General features: G+C 43.3%; 1 protein-coding gene across 1 annotated transcript in view; it reads right to left on the reverse strand.

Moving 5' to 3' along the window:
- LOC311121965 (butyrophilin subfamily 3 member A2-like) overlaps positions 1-21,686 on the reverse strand; it is a gene marked incomplete at its 3' end in the record, with an annotated part of 86,541 nt that overhangs the window by 44,247 nt on the left and 20,608 nt on the right. The window contains exons 3-4 of the mRNA XM_084196395.1: positions 2,052-2,336; positions 1,747-1,869 (exon numbers count right to left, since the gene is read on the reverse strand). Coding sequence (XP_084052521.1) covers positions 1,747-1,869; positions 2,052-2,336 — 408 coding nt within the window. The remainder of the gene's footprint in view (positions 1-1,746; positions 1,870-2,051; positions 2,337-21,686) is intronic.

The raw sequence follows: 21,686 nt of genomic DNA on the forward strand, positions 1-21,686 counted from the left end.
CAACCCCAAGAACACCATCCCAACCGTGAAGCATGGAGGTGGAAACATCATTCTTTGGGGATGCTTTTCTGCAAAGGGGACAGGATGACTGCACCGTATTGAGGGGAGGATGGATGGGGCCATGTATCGCGAGATCTTTGCCAACAACCTCCTTCCCTCAGTAAGAGCATTGAAGATGGGTCGTGGCTGGGTCTTCCAGCATGACAACGACCCGAAACATACAGCCAGGGCAACTAAGGAGTGGCTCCGTAAGAAGCATCTCAAGGTCCTGGAGTGGCCTAGCCAGTCTCCAGACCTGAACCCAATAGAAAATCTTTGGAGGGAGCTGAAAGTCCGTATTGCCCAGCGACAGCCCCGAAACCTGAAGGATCTGGAGAAGGTCTGTATGGAGGAGTGGGTCAAAATCCCTGCTGCAGTGTGTGCAAACCTGGTCAAGACCTACAGGAAACGTATGATCTCTGTAATTGCAAACAAAGGTTTCTGTATCAAATACTAAGTTCTGCTTTTCTGATGTATCAAATACTTATGTCATGCAATAAAATGCAAATTAATTACTTAAAAATCATACAATGTGATTTTCTGGATTTTTTTTTGATTCCGTCTCTCACAGTTGAAGTGTATCTATGATCAAAATTACAGACCTCTACATGCTTTGTAAGTAGGAAAACCTGCAAAATCGTCAGTGTATCAAATACTTGTTCTCCCCACTGTATATGTGAAACTCTAACACAAGACAACACAGCATATTTACCTTGTTCTTCCAATTGATCTACTTAGCATAATGCTAAACTAATGCTAAACTAAAATCTGTCACTTTACGCTAGAGACTTCCACTGCAGTGTTTGCTATCTGGCTGTTTGGTAGGTTGGGAGTCGGACCCCTCGGCGTGCAAACGTATCTGGACTGTCAAAACTGTTTGAGATAGAAACTATTTGGACCCTGTTCTAAAAAGCTAAAACTCTCCTGAACACGAACACATCCATTTTGATCTACAACGCCCACAAGCTGAACAGGACTGGTCTGAAGGTAACCTGGTACCAGGTGGTAAAAATGAACAGAAGTGAATCGGTTCTAATGTACAGTACATGGGTCATTCCAAGTCCAACCCTGACCTTTCTTATACAGTGCATTCGGAAAGTATTCAGACCCCTTGACTATTTCCAGATTTTATTACGTTACAGCCTTATTCTAAAATGGATTCAATCGTTTTTTCCCCCTCTTCAATCTACACACAATAATAATAACCAGGATAAACATTTACAATAATAATAACCATGATAAACATTTACAATAATAATAACCAGGATAAACATTTACAATAATAATAACCAGGATAAACATTTACACTAATAATAACCAGGATAAACATTTACAATAATAATAACCAGGATAAACATTTACAATAATAATAAACAGGATAAACATTTACAATAATAATAACCAGGATAAACATTTACAATAATAATAACCAGGATAAACATTTACAATAATAATAACCAGGATAAACCTTTACAATAATAATAACCAGGATAAACATTTACAATAATAATAAACAGGATAAACGTTTACAATAATAATAAACAGGATAAACATTTACAATAATAATAACCAGGATAAACATTTAAACCCAATAATGACAAAAGCAAAAGCAGGTTTTTAGATTTTTTTGCAAATTCATAAGAAAATGTAATATCTTGTTTAATGATGAGACATCCAGGACCACTCAGAGATCAAGGTTAAACTTACCTTTATTATGTTGTTTTCTCCACATGCAGACACCAACTAAAGCTGCAACAACTACAACAGCTCCAACAGCTGCTGCTATTAGACCAACAATCAACCCTGCCTGTGATTTAGGAAACACATCATCTGAAACAGAGAAGCCATGTCAAACCATTACAACACCTACATATATACTGTACAGGAAGTAAATCATTTATAAATACAGTACTACTGAAAACAGGTCAATAAGGTCATACCTTAGACTAGGGCAACAGTTTCCTAACTAACAAGGGGTCTCAGGTACTTGGGTTAACCAATGAAGACCTCACCTGGGACATGAATCTCTGTCTCCCTCAGGTGGTTGATCTCCAGCTGTTGAACTCTACAGGTGAACCTGTTGGTGTCAGTCTTGTTCACGGTGACATGTCGTCTCAGAGTGTAGAGGTCCTCTGAGTCCCTGTGTTTCTCTGGAGGTCCATCAGCAGGGAGGATGGTTCCAGCACTGTCCAGCCACTCCATCCCAGGTTCAGGATACCAGCCTCCAGACTCACACTTCAGGACCACCCCCCAGCCTTTGGTTCCAACAATAGAGATCACTGGCTGAGACACAGCACCTACAGATACAAGATAAAACAGAGATCACTGACTGAGATACAGCACCTACAGATACAAGATAAAACAGAGATCGCTGGCTGAGATACAGCACCTACACAGATACAAGAAAAAACAGAGATCACTGGCTGAGATCCAGCACCTACACAGATACAAGATAAAACAGAGATCACTGGCTGAGATACAGCACCTACAGCACCTACAGATACAAGATAAAACAGAGATCACTGACTGAGATACAGCACCTACAGATACAAGATAAAACAGAGATCACTGACTGAGATACAGCACCTACACAGATACAAGATAAAACAGAGATGACTGGCTGAGATACAGCACCTACACAGATACAAGATAAAACAGAGATCACTGGCTGAGATACAGCACCTACACAGATACAAGATAAAACAGAGATGACTGGCTGAGATACAGCACCTACACAGATACAAGATAAAACAGAGATCACTGACTGAGATACAGCACCTACAGATACAAGATAAAACAGAGATCACTGACTGAGATACAGCACCTACACAGATACAAGATAAAACAGAGATGACTGGCTGAGATACAGCACCTACACAGATACAAGATAAAACAGAGATCACTGGCTGAGATACAGCACCTACACAGATACAAGATAAAACAGAGATCACTGGCTGAGATACAGCACCTACACAGATACAAGATAAAACAGAGATCACTGGCTGAGATACAGCACCTACACAGATACAAGATAAAACAGAGATAACTGACTGAGATACAGCACCTACACAGATACAATATAAAACAGAGATGACTGGCTGAGATACAGCACCTACACAGATACAAGATAAAACAGAGATCACTGGCTGAGATACAGCACCTACAGATACAAGATAAAACAGAGATCACTGGCTGAGATACAGCACCTACACAGATACAAGATAAAACAGAGATCACTGGCTGAGATACAGCACCTACAGATACAAGATAAAACAGAGATCACTGGCTGAGATACAGCACCTACACAGATACAAGATAAAACAGAGATCACTGGCTGAGATACAGCACCTACACAGATACAAGATAAAACAGAGATCACTGGCTGAGATACAGCACCTACACAGATACAAGATAAAACAGAGATCACTGGCTGAGATACAGCACCTACACAGATACAAGATAAAACAGAGATCACTGGCTGATATACAGCACCTACACAGATACAAGATAAAACAGAGATGACTGGCTGAGATGCAGCACGTACACAGATACAAGATAAAACAGAGATCACTGACTGAGATACAGCACCTACACAGATACAAGATAAAACAGAGATCACTGGCTGAGATACAGCACCTACAGATACAAGATAAAACAGAGATCACTGACTGAGATACAGCACCTACAGATACAAGATAAAACAGAGATCACTGACTGAGATACAGCACCTACAGATACAAGATAAAACAGAGATAACTGGCTGAGATACAGCACCTACACAGATACAAGATAAAACAGAGATCACTGGCTGAGATACAGCACCTACACAGATACAAGATAAAACAGAGATAACTGACTGAGATACAGCACCTACACAGATACAATATAAAACAGAGATCACTGGCTGAGATACAGCACCTACAGATACAAGATAAAACAGAGATCACTGGCTGAGATACAGCACCTACAGATACAAGATAAAACAGAGATCACTGGCTGAGATACAGCACCTACAGATACAAGATAAAACAGAGATCACTGACTGAGATACAGCACCTACACAGATACAAGATAAAACAGAGATCACTGACTGAGATACAGCACCTACAGATACAAGATAAAACAGAGATCACTGGCTGAGATACAGCACCTACAGATACAAGATAAAACAGAGATCACTGACTGAGATACAGCACCTACAGATACAAGATAAAACAGAGATTACTGGCTGAGATACAGCACCTACACAGATACAAGATAAAACAGAGATCACTGGCTGAGATACAGCACCTACAGATACAAGATAAAACAGAGATCACTGACTGAGATACAGCACCTACAGATACAAGATAAAACAGAGATCACTGACTGAGATACAGCACCTACAGATACAAGATAAAACAGAGATGACTGGCTGAGATACAGCACCTACACAGATACAAGATAAAACAGAGATCACTGGCTGAGATACAGCACCTACACAGATACAAGATAAAACAGAGATAACTGACTGAGATACAGCACCTACACAGATACAATATAAAACAGAGATCACTGGCTGAGATACAGCACCTACAGATACAAGATAAAACAGAGATCACTGGCTGAGATACAGCACCTACAGATACAAGATAAAACAGAGATCACTGGCTGAGATACAGCACCTACAGATACAAGATAAAACAGAGATCACTGACTGAGATACAGCACCTACACAGATACAAGATAAAACAGAGATCACTGACTGAGATACAGCACCTACAGATACAAGATAAAACAGAGATCACTGGCTGAGATACAGCACCTACAGATACAAGATAAAACAGAGATCACTGACTGAGATACAGCACCTACAGATACAAGATAAAACAGAGATTACTGGCTGAGATACAGCACCTACACAGATACAAGATAAAACAGAGATCACTGGCTGAGATACAGCACCTACACAGATACAAGATAAAACAGAGATCACTGGCTGAGATACAGCACCTACAGATACAAGATAAAACAGAGATCACTGGCTGAGATACAGTACCTACAGATACAAGATACAGGGTTCATAAACATTTTGACAGATGGAATTTCATGACTTTTCCATGACTTAACATTATTTCCATGACCAACAATTCGAGGCATCTCTATGTAGGTATAAAAGAGTATGCGTAAAGTGGTATGGACACTGGGAAGCTGCTCTCTGATGCCATGGACCATCTCCTGTCTTTGAGCAAGGCCCTTCACCCCCCACAAAGTAGAATACCTGATAGGCAACTGTATAAAACACATGTGGTCAACCCTCAGTCTGGAGAGATGCTGGGTGTGCAGGCTTTTGATCAAGCCCTGCTCAAACACATCAGAGACAGTTTATCAAGGTCTGGTTGAGCAGCTCATTTATAAAATGTGGTTTGTTAGAGGGGGACTGGAATAAAAGCCTGCACACCCATTAGTTTTGTCACACAACACAATGCCACAGATATCTCAAGTTTTGAGGGAGCGTGCCACTGGCATGCTGACTGCAGGAATGTCCACCAGCGCTGTTGCCAGAGAATGTAATGTTCATTTCTCTACCATAACCCGCCTCGAATGCTGTTAGAGAATTTGGCAGTACGTCCAACCTGCTTCACAACCTCGCCAGCTCTGGACCTCCTGCAGGTAAAGAAGCCGGATGTGGAGGGCTGGGCCACTGCAACTGAACTGTAACTCAGTAAAATTGTTGAAATTGTTGCATGTTATATTTTTTTATGTTATTATATTTTTGTTCAGTATAGTTAGTCTGTTCTTATAGGTATTTTTCCATTACATATATTATAAAATCATTTAACAATAAGCAGAATCATTATGGGTTTAAAAGAGGATTAGTGACTACACCCGTCTATGATGTATGAAACATATTTTGTAATCCAGATGAAAGACCGGACAACCACATTGTGACTGCAGTAAACAATGTACTGTATAATTATCATCAGGTGTGTGTGTAAAGGAACTGTCTTTATCACGCCACCAATAGAGTCAGGCAAGAGGAGGGGAAACCAAGCAGACATGGGCATAGACAGGAAAGAGGCTAGACAAAGACACCATAGTGGCTCAAGTTCAAGGGAGGGTGGCTGTTTGGATAAAGAGGGGGTTCCGATACGATATGAAAAGATGAAACTGTATAAAAAGAGAGCTCCAAGTCTGGGACTGGCAGTTGCTCTGCAGACCAGCTCGGCTTTATTGCCTGTGTAATAAAGTCTATCTTGATTCTACAAAACTCTGAAAGTGCTTTATTTTTTATTGAGGATAAGGACGATTTTCCACAACATAATTGGCACCCCAGATGGGACTGGAAAAAGGGATCGGACGGGTACTGAGCCACTGGAGGGCTGAACAAACTACACAAACACAGTGGCCACTGAAAAAGAGGTAAGCTTACTATTAGTATAGAAGTTTGTGTGGTTCTGATCAGCTGATTCAGAGGTCAGGTATCGGAGGTCTCTCCAAAATTACAGGCTAAAGTTAGGAAAAAGCACAGAGTTTTAGAGAGGAAAGACAAAAAGCATGCATGTATGTTAACATAAGAAAAGTCCTGCGGATACCGCTCTAGTGTGTTGAGGAAGTGAATCAATAAAGAGCTGCTTAGACAGGCAGAAATCCTGTACAATATTGCATGATAATACAAGGCTACAACAGCAATCTAGTATTGTGAAAGTTGTCAATTTAGTTTTTTTTAAACCTTACGATTTAGGTAAACGCAGAACGTTGTTTGAGAATGGTTTAAATTTGTTCTACTAGTAAGAATAGAAGAGTTTCCATGTTTTAGTCTGCGGGTGTTAGCGACTGGGGCTCCCTGAACTCCAGCAGGCTGTAAGGGATATAATGGGTTCAGTTTGGTGTAGTGGTATGACTAAGTTGAATGCGGAGATGTTCTTTGACAATTTCTAATTATTATTACTAAATTCTATAGTTTAGGTAACACCAGTGATTTGGAGCAGAAAGTTAATGTATTCTAAACCGATAATCTGTTTCCATTACGTGGAACAGAGTGTGTCACGCCCTGGCTCTGGGGACTCTTTAATGTTGAGCCAGGGTGTTCGTTTCTATGTTTTGTGTTTCTATGTTGGCCGGGGTGGTTCTCAATCAGAGGCAACGTGAATCAGCTGTTGCTTGTTGTCTCTGATTGGGAACCATACTTAGGTAGTCGTTTGGCATTTGTGTGGTGTGGTATCTTGTTCCGTGTTGGTTTGTTTGTTAACCGAGGACTTCACGTTTCGTTTTGTAAGTACTCTAATAAAAGATGTACGCATTCCACGCTGCGCCTTGGTCTACTCCTTTTGACGATCGTGACAGAAGATACCACCTCGACTGGGTCAAGCAGCGTGAAGAGGAGAGAGGTTGGACTTGGGAGCAGAGGATGGAGAGTCTGGCGAGAGCCATGGAGGCCATATCCACAGGGGAGAGGCAACCCCAAGAAATTTTTAGGGGGGGGCTCACACCGTGGACGACGGGGCTGCTGGAGGCAGATAAGGGGCGAGTTTGTGGACAAGGAGAGAAGGCCAACGGGTTACGGGAGCCATTGGTGATTAGAGGGAGGGAAAGTGTAGAGGCACGGCGAGAGGTACTGAAGTGTGTTGCCAGTCCGGTCCGGCCCGTTCCTGATCCCCGTATAAGGCCAGTGGTGTGTGTTCCCAGTGCGGTCCGGCCTGTTCCTGTCCCTCGCACCAAGCCTATGGTGCGCGTCGCCAGCCCGGCCTGTTCCTGCCCCTCGCACCAAGCCAATGGTGCTCGTCGCCAGTCCGGTCCAGCCTGTTCCTGCTCCCCGCACCAAGTCAATGGTGCGCGTCGCCAGCCCGGCCCGGCCCGGCCTGTTCCTGCTCCCCGCACCAAGCCTATGGTGCGCGTCGCCAGCCCGGCCCGGCCTGTTCCTGCTCCCCGCACCAAGCCTGTGGTGCGCGTCGTCAGCCCGGTCCGGCCTGTTCCTGCTCCCCGCACCAAGCCAGTGGTGCGCTTCGTCAGCCCGGTTCGGCCCGTCCCTGCTCCCCGCACCAAGCCAATGGTGCGCGTCGTCAGCCCGGTCCGGCCCGTCCCTGCTTCCCGCACCAAGCCTGTGGTGCGCGTCATCAGTCCGGCACAGCCCGTGCCCGTTTCACAGGTGCCTGGTCAGGTACCGGTCAGCTGCTCCACACCGGAGCCTAAGCAATCCGCTCCACCGATGTCCAGTCCAGCTCCAGCCAGCGGGACCAGACCAGGGGCACTACGGGGGGGGGGGGGGTTGTTAGAGGGTGGGGGTCACGCCCGGAGCCGGATCCGCCGCCGAGGTGGAATGCCCACCCGGTCCCTCCCCTGTGGTGTTTGGTTGGCGCGGTCGCAGTCCGCGCCTTTTGGGGGGGGGTACTGTCACGCCCTGGCTCTGGGGACTCTTTAATGTTGAGCCAGGGTGGTATCTTGTTCCGTGTTGGTTTGTTTGTTAACCGAGGACTTCACGTTTCGTTTTGTTGTTTTCTTAGTTGTGTAAGTACTCTAATAAAAGATGTACGCATTCCACGCTGCGCCTTGGTCTACTCCTTTTGACGATCGTGACAGAGTGAAGTAATTGAAGTGGATTACAGTTAGTTTTGACTATTACGCTGATGGGGCAGCACCAACTTTTTGAAGGTTCTAGATTTGTTAATCAACAGGTTTATATTTTTAGTAAATCAATGCAACAGGTTGCAATTATTAAATTACCGGAAAGGGGTTATGGGTTTGTTTTATTTTAGAAGGTGTCTATTCCCCTTAATGGAACAAGGTATTATCTGATCTGTCTTGAGTAGGATTCTTTCTATTCCCCTTAATGGAACAAGGTATTATCTGATGTGTCTTGAGTAGGAGTCTTTCTATTCCCCTTAATGGAACAAGGTATTATCTGATGTGTCTTGAGTAGGAGTCTTTCTATTCCCCTTAATGGAACAAGGTATTATCTGATCTGTCTTGAGTAGGATTCTTTCTATTCCCCTTAATGGAACAAGGTATTATCTGATGTGTCTTGAGTAGGAGTCTTTCTATTCCCCTTAATGGAACAAGGTATTATCTGATGTGTCTTGAGTAGGATTCTTTCTATTCCACTTAATGGAACAAGGTATTATCTGATGTGTCTTGAGTAGGATTCTTTCTATTCCCCTTAATGGAACAAGGTATTATCTGATGTGTCTTGAGTAGGATTCTTTCTATTCCACTTAATGGAACAAGGTATTATCTGATCTGTCTTGAGTAGGATTCTTTCTATTCCCCTTAATGGAATAAGGTATTATCTGATGTGTCTTGAGTAGGATTATTTCTATTCCCCTTAATGGAACAAGGTATTATCTGATGTGTCTTGAGTAGGATTCTTTCTATTCCACTTAATGGAACAAGGTATTATCTGATCTGTCTTGAGTAGGATTCTTTCTATTCCCCTTAATGGAATAAGGTATTATCTGATGTGTCTTGAGTAGGATTATTTCTATTCCCCTTAATGGAACAAGGTATTATCTGATGTGTCTTGAGTAGGATTCTTTCTATTCCCCTTAATGGAACAAGGTATTATCTGATGTGTCTTGAGTAGGAGTCTTTCTTCCAGGACTGATGGAAGTCCACTACAGTATGTAAGGGAGACGTAGGAGACCACGTCTCAAACAACTTTTTAATAGATGCCTGGGATCAAATATCACTGATTCCTTACGCGGAGTAATTGACTATATTTGCGACAGGAAAAAGTATTACATTTAGAGGGGTAACAGGAAGGATCTAAGGCGTTGTAACGTTACCAGGATAATTTGACATGGGAGCAAATGGAGTCAATTTTGGGGTTGGATAATCCTTGAAGAATTACAGACAATGGAGTCTAATTTTGTATGTAGTCTTATTCTGGAGTAGTCACGAGGACTTAGATTGAAACAAACGATTAATGATTTGAGGGAAGACAGTGGAATGATCTTCATCATGTTTTGTTTGTAATTAAAACGTTTGGGTTGCTGATTAAGATGTGCTATAGTGAATGTTAATGACATGTACACGTTCTCTTCCAGGAGAATGGGGGTTTCATTATCTCTCTTTGGGATGTTTCCCGAGTCTGTGAGCTGAGGAGAGCAGTTAGTGAAATTCAGCAGTTTTATAAGTATATGAGGATCCGGATTAGTCCGTAGAATGAAGTAAGGCCTGGCCATTTGTTTGTTTTTGCCCTACGTTTTACCACACACACACAACCCACCTGTTATGAATATTTGTTAGTGGTGTAGGGTCTTTTATTTTGGTTTTAGTGGGTTTTTCACGGGTTAGAAATGATAAACCTTAAAGGGCACACAAATGACATTTTCTGCAGTTTCTATTGTCAGAGTTTTGGTTGCACACATGCTAATTCTCCTGATAAGAAATGTACTGAAAAACCCAATGTAAACCAGGTACACAAAATGTTTGAAATATCTTTAAATAATGTCTGAGGTACAGGGGAAGTAAAGGGGGGCCTGTCTCTGAAACTAGTGGACTGCAGCAGGCTGCAAGAATGTGCACTTCCTAATCTCAAGGCTTCTCCTGACTGATGAGAAGACAGGGTACAGTAGCATACGGTGTCTCACCTAACAATGTTCTTAAGACTCTCTTCCAATGGGTGAAGGCTTCTCTGCCCAACCTAGCAGGAGAATCTGAGCATTGTCTGCACACTGGAGACTTTGTGGCGGTAAAAGACTACAGAAGAAAGAGCTGGAAAGACCCTAGGTGGAGAGGTCCGTACCAGGTGTTGCTGACTACCTCGATGACGGTGAAAGTAGCAGAGAGAGATACCTGGATCCATGTGTCCCACTGTAGGAGAGTTCCAACCCCAGAAGAGGAAGATGGCCTCGCCACTGCGGAGCATCTTTTTATTTTCTGTCTGTCTGTGTCTGTGTGTCTTTGCAGCAGTGACTCTCAGCTTCCCTATAGGTACGCTGCCAGAAGGACACACTCCACAGACCGATGTTGATAAATTTAGATATATTCTGCCTGAGCCCGAGACCCTAGTGACGGAAGAAGGTCCAGAGCCAAAGGGACCCGACGCCAGCCCGGAGTAGAGGCCCAGAAGTAGATGGTCATGGTCGGAAGAGAGCCCTGCTGGGCCCTCAGAACAATGAGGACAATTTGTTCTTATCTAGAGCAGAAATGGTTGCTAATCTTACATCTGGACAAAAAGAGTGTTGGGTGTGTGGGTTGGGGCCGGTTAAGGTAGGAGCAGGTTTACCGCTTGTTGGAGTTCCCATAGGGGTAATGGATTACCATTCTTAGTGGAGATACCATGTAACCCTGACCCCATGACGTTCTCTGTATTACACAACCACACAGGCCCACTGTGGTTTGCTGGGCCAGATAATACCGGGTTTGGAGGGTGGATCATGTAACTGTGTCTGACCGTTGTTTAAGTCATTGTATTGATGTTGCTGCTCATCCTCATGTTGGAGTTTTGCTACAATATGTGTTTAAAACTGGTAACAAAGTCAAGGCCAAATGTAATGTTAAATGTTGCCATGACCCAGGGCCAGAATGATTAGCTGAGCTACCCTTTACTGCTGAAGACTGTGATGTTTGACCTGTTGTAGACAGAGGTTTGCTCTCACAAGGTCGGCTCAGTGGGAGTGGAACATTGTCTGAACGTCCAGACTCTGTGGTTGTGTTCTCTCCTAAGCAGCCTCACTCTGGTCTGAACGTCCAGACTCTGTGGTTGTGTTCTCTCCTAAGCAGCCTCACTCTGGTCTGAACGTCCAGACTCTGTGGTTGTGTTCTCTCCTAAGCAGCCTCACTCTGGTCTGAACGTCCAGACTCTGTGGTTGTGTTCTCTCCTAAGCAGCCTCACTCTGGTCTGAACGTCCAGACTCTGTGGTTGTGTTCTCTCCTAAGCAGCCTCACTCTGGTCTGAACGTCCAGACTCTGTGGTTGCCAGGTGTTCTCTCCTAAGCAGCCTCACTCTGGTCTGAACGTCCAGACTCTGTGGTTGTGTTCTCTCCTAAGCAGCCTCACTCTGGTCTGAACGTCCAGACTCTGTGGTTGTGTTCTCTCCTAAGCAGCCTCACTCTGGTCTGAACGTCCAGACTCTGTGGTTGTGTTCTCTCCTAAGCAGCCTCACTCTGGTCTGAACGTCCAGACTCTGTGGTTGTGTTCTCTCCTAAGCAGCCTCACTCTGGTCTGAACGTCCAGACTCTGTGGTTGTGTTCTCTCCTAAGCAGCCTCACTCTGGTCTGAACGTCCAGACTCTGTGGTTGCCAGGTGTTCTCTCCTAAGCAGCCTCACTCTGGGAGCAAACGCTTTGCTGAGAAAGGATGCACTTGGCTATCTTTGTTATACCTAATCATCAGCAGGCAGGCCTGAACTGTTTACGGTATGTGTAGAAGGTTAAAGGTTTTAAACTCAGTTTCATAACAGATGAGACTTACATGGACTAATTGGTGGACTACAGGATATTGTTCCTTTAGAAGCTTGCTACATTTAAAAATTGATTAGAAAATTGTTAAGGAATTAACAACAGGGAGGAGTGTACTGGGACATTTTTATTGTATGTGTTTACATAATTGAGTGAAACTGTGAAATTGTCCTATTATCATCTCCTGTTCTGGGGAGTATAATCCTGTGTTGCAAACCAGCTGCACCTGTGTCCTTGTAGAGATAAAAACGGAACAGCGTTTCGCCCAAGAACAGAAACTGTAAAGATATGTGCTTATCACCCAATGCTTCAGACTGTCTACACTGCTCTGTGTAATTCTGTATATTTCTCTCTGAGCTCAGAAAAATAAGGAATCTTAGTTTGACTTGGACTCCAGCAAATCCTTATTTTATAATATCCACCACCACCACGACCCCCAGCAGTCCCAGGGGACAAGGTCTACGTCCGGGCTACACCAACGGCCATACGGATAGAGGGGAGTTCGACCTGGTATCACCTAAAGCACTGCACCAGAGTACCACGAGGAAACAGACGATCTAGAATCACCTGCTGGGGGAATCACCACTCCCTGCTGGGGGAATCACCACTCCCTGCTGGGGGAATCACCACTCCCTGCTGGGGGAATCACCACTCCCTGCTGGGGGAATCACCACTCCCTGCTGGGGGAATCACCACTCCCTGCTGGGGGAATCACCACTCCCTGCTGGGGGAATCACCACTCCCTGCTGGGGGAATCACCACTCCCTGCTGGGGGAATCACCACTCCCTGCTGGGGGAATCACCACTCCCTGCTGGGGGAATCACCACTCCCTGCTGGAGGTGGCCAGAATCAGGAGATGGGGGAGGATGGCAGTAGGAATGCTGTTGATGAGCTACATACTATGGCTGATTCCCTCAGTAGAGGGACAGACCGCCCAGACCAGAGAGGGAAAGACCTTCCCAGACCTCCAAGACTCACCAGACCTCCCCACCATTGATTTCTCTGCCTTTGACTGGTCCCCCTAACAGAAATTGGAAACCAAAACAGCTGAATAAGGAAAATTGCATGCTGGCGGTAGTGAAAAGCACAGAAACAAGACAAAGACTAGAAACAGACAGGACTAGAAACAGACAGGACTAGAAACAGACAGGACTAGAAACAGACAGGACTAGAAATAGACAGGACTAGAATGTCCATTCCTGCACAAACAAGAACCACGACGGAAATACAGAAAGCATTCGCTATTAAGGAGCAAAGGTCAGATGATGGATTGTGTGAGTGGGCCCATCACCGGGATTATGGGGAAACCACATGAGACAGCAGTAACTGTGATATCAAGATAATAAAAGGAGACAGGTGGACCAGAGACATAAGAGAAACAGCCCAAGACCCAGATAAACAATATGATGTAGCAATTACAAGCACGACATTCCCAGGAGGCAACGCTGAAGTAATTATTCCTTGGGCATGTACACCAGCCCCCTTACCTGCTAGGGCCCCAACAGACGTGGAAGAAAGGGCATGGAAGGAGGCGCTGGGTAATGGCTGGCCCCTTACCTGCCAGGGCCCCAACAGACGTGGAAGAAAGGGCATGGAAGGAGGCGCTGGGTAATGGCTGGCCCCTTACCTGCCAGGGCCCCAACAGACGTGGAAGAAAGGGCATGGAAGGAGGCGCTGGGTAATGGCTGGCCCCTTACCTGCCAGGGCCCCAACAGACGTGGAAGAAAGGGCATGGTCTAGTATACACCCCCTCCTCATTAAAGGAACTGATAGAAGTACCAAATCCCCACAGCTACCAGGACTGGGCTGATTTTAACCACAACTTCTGTCCTCTAAGAGACTGGGAGAGACCGTACTGTCCAGCAGAATGTTTATATTATTTAGGAAACCATTTTATAGTCAAACAGGGTGGGGGGAGTGGTGTAAGCAACTAGGTGTTAGAATAGAAACCAGGACAATGGAAGAAATGGAAGACATATCAAATAGATTATGGGCAGAAGTATGAGTGCTACAACAAAACAATTGGGGTTTGATTTGGGAAAATTCAAGGGAAAATGTGAAACTACATGGCACCTGGATAAGAATATCTCTTGGAATGCAGACACCCCCCAAAGGAAAATCTATCATGCAGCAGGGTCAAGTGCTGGAGTGATAATTACCCCTGAAGTATGTGAGAATCAGACACTGGCATTACCGCTGATCGCTCCTTATGAGGATCAGTCGTTGGCCGTGGCAGATTTCTTCTGGGTCTGTCAGGGGCAACTCAGGGCAACATCAGGGGCAACTCAGGGCAACATCAGGGGCAACTCAGGGCAACATCAGGGGCAACTCAGGGCAACATCAGGGGCAACTCAGGGCAACATCAGGGGCAACTCAGGGCAACATCAGGGGAAACTCAGGGCAACATCAGGGGCAACTCAGGGCAACATCAGGGGAAACTCAGGGCAACATCAGGGGCAACTCAGGGCAACATCAGGGGCAACTCAGGGCAACATCAGGGGCAACTCAGGGCAACATCAGGGGCAACTCAGGGCAACATCAGGGGCAACTCAGGGCAACATCAGGGGAAACATCAGGGGCAACATCAGGGGCAACATCAGGGCAACATCAGGGGCAACTCAGGGCAACATCAGGGGCAACTCAGGGCAACATCAGGGGCAACTCAGGGCAACATCAGGGGCAACTCAGGGCAACATCAGGGGCAACTCAGGGCAACATCAGGGGCAACTCAGGGCAACATCAGGGGCAACATCAGGGGCTACTCAGGGCAACATCAGGGGCAACTCAGGGCAACATCAGGGGCAACATCAGGGGCTACTCAGGGCAACATCAGGGGCAACTCAGGGCAACGTCAGGGGCAACTCAGGGCAACGTCAGGGGCAACTCAGGGCAACATCAGGGGCAACTCAGGGCAACATCAGGGGCAACTCAGGGCAACATCAGGGGTAACTCAGGGCAACATCAGGGGCAACTCAGGGCAACATCAGGGGCAACTCAGGGCAACATCAGGGGCAACTCAGGGCAACATCAGGGGCAACTCAGGGCAACATCAGGGGCAACTCAGGGCAACATCAGGGGCAACATCAGGGGCTACTCAGGGCAACATCCGGGGCAACTCAGGGCAACTCAGGGCAACATCAGGGCAACATCAGGGGCAACTCAGGGCAACATCAGGGGCAACTCAGGGCAACATCAGGGGAAACTCAGGGCAACATCAGGGGCAACTCAGGGCAACATCAGGGGCAACTCAGGGCAACATCAGGGGCAACTCAGGGCAACATCAGGGGCAACTCAGGGCAACATCAGGGGCTACTCAGGGCAACATCAGGGGCAACTCAGGGCAACATCAGGGGCAACATCAGGGGCTACTCAGGGCAACATCAGGGGCAACTCAGGGCAACTCAGGGCAACATCAGGGCAACATCAGGGGCAACTCAGGGCAACATCAGGGGCTACTCAGGGCAACATCAGGGGCAACTCAGGGCAACATCAGGGGCAACTCAGGGCAACATTACCAAAAGGATGGAAGGGGCTCTGTGCCAGAGAGTACAGCTGATACAGCTAGTTGTAATAGCTGACTGGGAGGCCCTAAAGGTTGATGAGCAGGAAACCCAATTCAAAAGATCAAAGAGAACATATCAAACCGATCCCGATGCACAGCTAGATTCTATAGGCCAACCCCGGGGAATTCCTAACGAATTGAAAGCTAGAAGTGAAATTACATCAGGACTTGAATCAATATTCTTCTGGATAACTCCCAATAAAAACTTAGAATGGGATCAATTACATGTATTACAATCAGCAAAGGTTGATAAATGATACTGACTCAGCATTGACAGCTCTGGGAGAACAAGAACAGGTTAATAAATGATACTGACTCAGCATTGACAGCTCTGGGAGAACAAGAACAGGTTAATAAATGATACTGACTCAGCATTGACAGCTCTGGGAGAACAAGAACAGGTTAATAAATGATACTGACTCAGCATTGACAGCTCTGGGAGAACAAGAACAGGTTAATAAATGATACTGACTCAGCATTGACAGCTCTGAGAGAACAAGAACAAGCAACAAGTAGGATGACCTGGCAGTATAGACAGGCTTTAGATTGGCTCCTAACAGAAAAAGGTGGAGTCTGTGTAATGTTTGGGGAACAGTGTTGTACCTTTATCCCCAATAACACCGCCCCAGAAGGATCCTTTGCTGAAGCTATGATAAAACTCAAAGGACAACGACAAGAAGTCAGAGACATGCCTGGGATTGGCTGGACTTGACTCTGGGAAAATGGGGAGGCATGTTTGCAAAGATGGCAGTTCTGAGGTGTAGCCTTGGTAGTAATGGAGTAGGATACTGTTGCATACTACCTCTGTTGAAATCACTCTTGATTCAAACCACAGTTAAACAAATGACTGTACAGACAATTGTTAACAAATCACCTCCAGGAGGACCAGGACAGTTGATAAGAGAGAAAAAGCAATTATTATTTTAGCAAACAATTATTGTGGTTCATCCGATATTCTCCCTAACCCCCTTGCAACAGATGTGGGACACACACACTCTAACACACTCAACCCCTTTCCTCCACAATCAACCATAAGCTCAAATGCTCAACGGTTGTGACATCCCAGAGCCCAACTCAAGAAAGGACCTGATTTACGAATGCATATACAGTTACAGCTGTTTGAGAAAGCATGCAAGATTGAGCAAAAATTGACACGAATTTGAGATTTGATTAACCTATGTCAAGTCCTAGGTGATGGATATCAGATCCACCCCCTTCCCCTGAAACACACACACTCTGGTCCCCCGTTGTATTATTAGTATTAAAAGAAAATATGAAAACCCTACTTGTGTGACGACAACACCTCTAGTGGCTTGTTTTGCTAAGTGACTATCTGAGGCAGGGTTGCTTTCTTGATCTTGACAATTTTCAACACATTTAGGACCAATTTGATCTGAAAGAGGTGAAGTTGGACAACATTAAATACTTCTTGCTATTTGAGAAATACCTAATCCAAGTATGGGAGTAGGGCTATAGATGATGGTGGCATCTGCATATAGATGGACCTTCGCATCAGAAATGTTTTCACACAAGTTATTTACATAAAGAATGAACAATAACGGCCCAAGAATGGAACCCCGTATTTACAGAAAGCTTGTCAGAAGTCATGCCATCAACCTGTCTACATTGTGATCTAACACTAAGATAATCATTAAACCAGCAACATCATTACTTGAAAGACCTATGTTTGACAATCTCTGCATCAATAATTCACTGGGTCAAACGCCTTGGACAAATCAATTAACAAAGCAGCACAATGCTGTTGACTACACAATACATTATCTATAGAATGTATCACTATCAGTAATATCAATCAATCAATCAATCAATTTTATTTTATATAGCCCTTCTTACATCAGCTAATATCTCGAAGTGCTGTACAGAAACCCAGCCTAAAACCCCAAACAGCTAGTAATGCAGGTGTAGAAGCACGGTGGCTAGGAAAAACTCCCTAGAAAGGCAAAACCTAGGAAGAAACCTAGAGAGGAACCAGGCTATGAGGGGTGGCCAGTCCTCTTCTGGCTGTGCCGGGTGGAGATTATAACAGAACCATGCCAAGATGTTCAAAAATGTTAATAAGTGACAAGCATGGTCAAATAATAATCAGGAATAAATCTCAGTTGGCTTTTCATAGCCGATCATTAGAGTTTAAAACAGCAGGTCTGGGACAGGTAGGGGTTCCATAACCGCAGGCAGAACAGTTTAAACTGGAATAGCAGCAAGGCCAGGCGGACTGGGGATAGCAAGGAGTCACCACGGCCGGTAGTCCCGACGTATGGTCCTAGGGCTCAGGTCTCTCAGTTGGCTTTTCATAGCCGATCATTTAGAGTTGAAAACAGCAGGTCTGGGACAGGTAGGGGTTTCGTAGCCGCAGGCAGAACAGTTGAAACTGGAATAGCAGCAAGGCCAGGCGGACTGGGGGCAGCAGGGTGTCATCATGCCCGGTAGTCCTGACGTATGGTCCTAGGGCTCAGGTTCTCAGAGAGAAAGAGAGAACGAGAGAATTAGAGAGAGCATACTTAAATTCACACAGGACACTGGATAAGACAGAAGTACTCCAGGTATAACCAACTAACCCCAGCCCCCCGACACATAAACTACTGCAGCATAAATACTGGAGGCTGAGATACATAGTAACTACTATGAGTCAACACCTTCTCTATAGAATGTATCACTATCAGTAATACATAGTAACTACTATGAGTCAACACCTTCTCTATAGAATGTATCACTATCAGTAATACATAGTAACTACTATGAGTCAACACCTTCTCTATATAATGTATCACTATCAGTAATACATAGTAACTACTATGAGTCAACACCTTCTCTATATAATGTATCACTATCAGTAATACATAGTAACTACTATGAGTCAACACCTTCTCTATAGAATGTATCACTATCAGTAATACATAGTAACTACTATGAGTCAACACCTTCTCTATAGAATGTATCACTATCAGTAGTACATAGTAACTACTATGAGTCAACACCTTCTCTATAGAATGTATCACTATCAGTAATACATAGTATCTACTATGAGTCAACACCTTCTCTATAGAATGTATCACTATCAGTAATACATAGTAACTACTATGAGTCAACACCTTCTCTATAGAATGTATCACTATCAGTAATACAAAGTAACTACTATGAGTCAACACCTTCTCTATAGAATGTATCACTATCAGTAATACATAGTAACTACTATGAGTCAACACCTTCTCTATAGAATGTATCACTATCAGTAATACATAGTATCTACTATGAGTCAACACCTTCTCTATAGAATGTATCACTATCAGTAATACATAGTAACTACTATGAGTCAACACCTTCTCTATAGAATGTATCACTATCAGTAATACATAGTAACTACTATGAGTCAACACCTTCTCTATAGAATGTATCACTATCAGTAATACATAGTAACTACTATGAGTCAACACCTTCTCTATAGAATGTATCACTATCAGTAATACATAGTAACTACTATGAGTCAACACCTTCTCTATAGAATGTATCACTATCAGTAATACATAGTATCTACTATGAGTCAACACCTTCTCTATAGAATGTATCACTATCAGTAATACATAGTAACTACTATGAGTCAACACCTTCTCTATAGAATGTATCACTATCAGTAATACATAGTAACTACTATGAGTCAACACCTTCTCTATAGAATGTATCACTATCAGTAATACATAGTAACTACTATGAGTCAACACCTTCTCTATAGAATGTATCACTATCAGTAGTACATAGTAACTACTATGAGTCAACACCTTCTCTATAGAATGTATCACTATCAGTAGTACATAGTAACTACTATGAGTCAACACCTTCTCTATAGAATGTATCACTATCAGTAGTACATAGTAACTACTATGAGTCAACACCTTCTCTATAGAATGTATCACTATCAGTAATACATAGTAACTACTATGAGTCAACACCTTCTCTATAGAATGTATCACTATCAGTAATACATAGTAACTACTATGAGTCAACACCTTCTCTATAGAATGTATCACTATCAGTAGTACATAGTAACTACTATGAGTCAACACCTTCTCTATAGAATGTATCACTATCAGTAATACATAGTAACTACTATGAGTCAACACCTTCTCTATAGAATGTATCACTATCAGTAATACATAGTAACTACTATGAGTCAACACCTTCTCTATAGAATGTATCACTATCAGTAATACATAGTAACTACTATGAGTCAACACCTTCTCTATAGAATGTATCACTATCAGTAATACATAGTAACTACTATGAGTCAACACCTTCTCTATAGAATGTATCACTATCAGTAATACATAGTAACTACTATGAGTCAACACCTTCTCTATAGAATGTATCACTATCAGTAATACATAGTAACTACTATGAGTCAACACCTTCTCTATAGAATGTATCACTATCAGTAATACATAGTAACTACTATGAGTCAACACCTTCTCTATAGAATGTATCACTATCAGTAATACATAGTAACTACTATGAGTCAACACCTTCTCTATAGAATGTATCACTATCAGTAATACATAGTAACTACTATGAGTCAACACCTTCTCTATAGAATGTATCACTATCAGTAATACATAGTAACTACTATGAGTCAACACCTTCTCTATAGAATGTATCACTATCAGTAATACATAGTAACTACTATGAGTCAACACCTTCTCTATAGAATGTATCACTATCAGTAATACATAGTAACTACTATGAGTCAACACCTTCTCTATAGAATGTATCACTATCAGTAATACATAGTAACTACTATGAGTCAACACCTTCTCTATAGAATGTATCACTATCAGTAATACATAGTAACTACTATGAGTCAACACCTTCTCTATAGAATGTATCACTATCAGTAATACATAGTAACTACTATGAGTCAACACCTTCTCTATAGAATGTATCACTATCAGTAATACATAGTAACTACTATGAGTCAACACCTTCTCTATAGAATGTATCACTATCAGTAATACATAGTAACTACTATGAGTCAACACCTTCTCTATAGAATGTATCACTATCAGTAATACATAGTAACTACTATGAGTCAACACCTTCTCTATAGAATGTATCACTATCAGTAATACATAGTAACTACTATGAGTCAACACCTTCTCTATAGAATGTATCACTATCAGTAATACATAGTAACTACTATGAGTCAACACCTTCTCTATAGAATGTATCACTATCAGTAATACATAGTAACTACTATGAGTCAACACCTTCTCTATAGAATGTATCACTATCAGTAATACATAGTAACTACTATGAGTCAACACCTTCTCTATAGAATGTATCACTATCAGTAGTACATAGTAACTACTATGAGTCAACACCTTCTCTATAGAATGTATCACTATCAGTAATACATAGTAACTACTATGAGTCAACACCTTCTCTATAGAATGTATCACTATCAGTAATACATAGTAACTACTATGAGTCAACACCTTCTCTATAGAATGTATCACTATCAGTAATACATAGTAACTACTATGAGTCAACACCTTCTCTATAGAATGTATCACTATCAGTAATACATAGTAACTACTATGAGTCAACACCTTCTCTATAGAATGTATCACTATCAGTAATACATAGTAACTACTATGAGTCAACACCTTCTCTATAGAATGTATCACTATCAGTAA

The sequence above is a fragment of the Coregonus lavaretus genome, assembly GCF_964263955.1.
Source record: "Coregonus lavaretus genome assembly, contig: HAP1_SCAFFOLD_1871, whole genome shotgun sequence".
Classification (NCBI taxonomy): Eukaryota; Metazoa; Chordata; class Actinopteri; order Salmoniformes; family Salmonidae; genus Coregonus; species Coregonus lavaretus.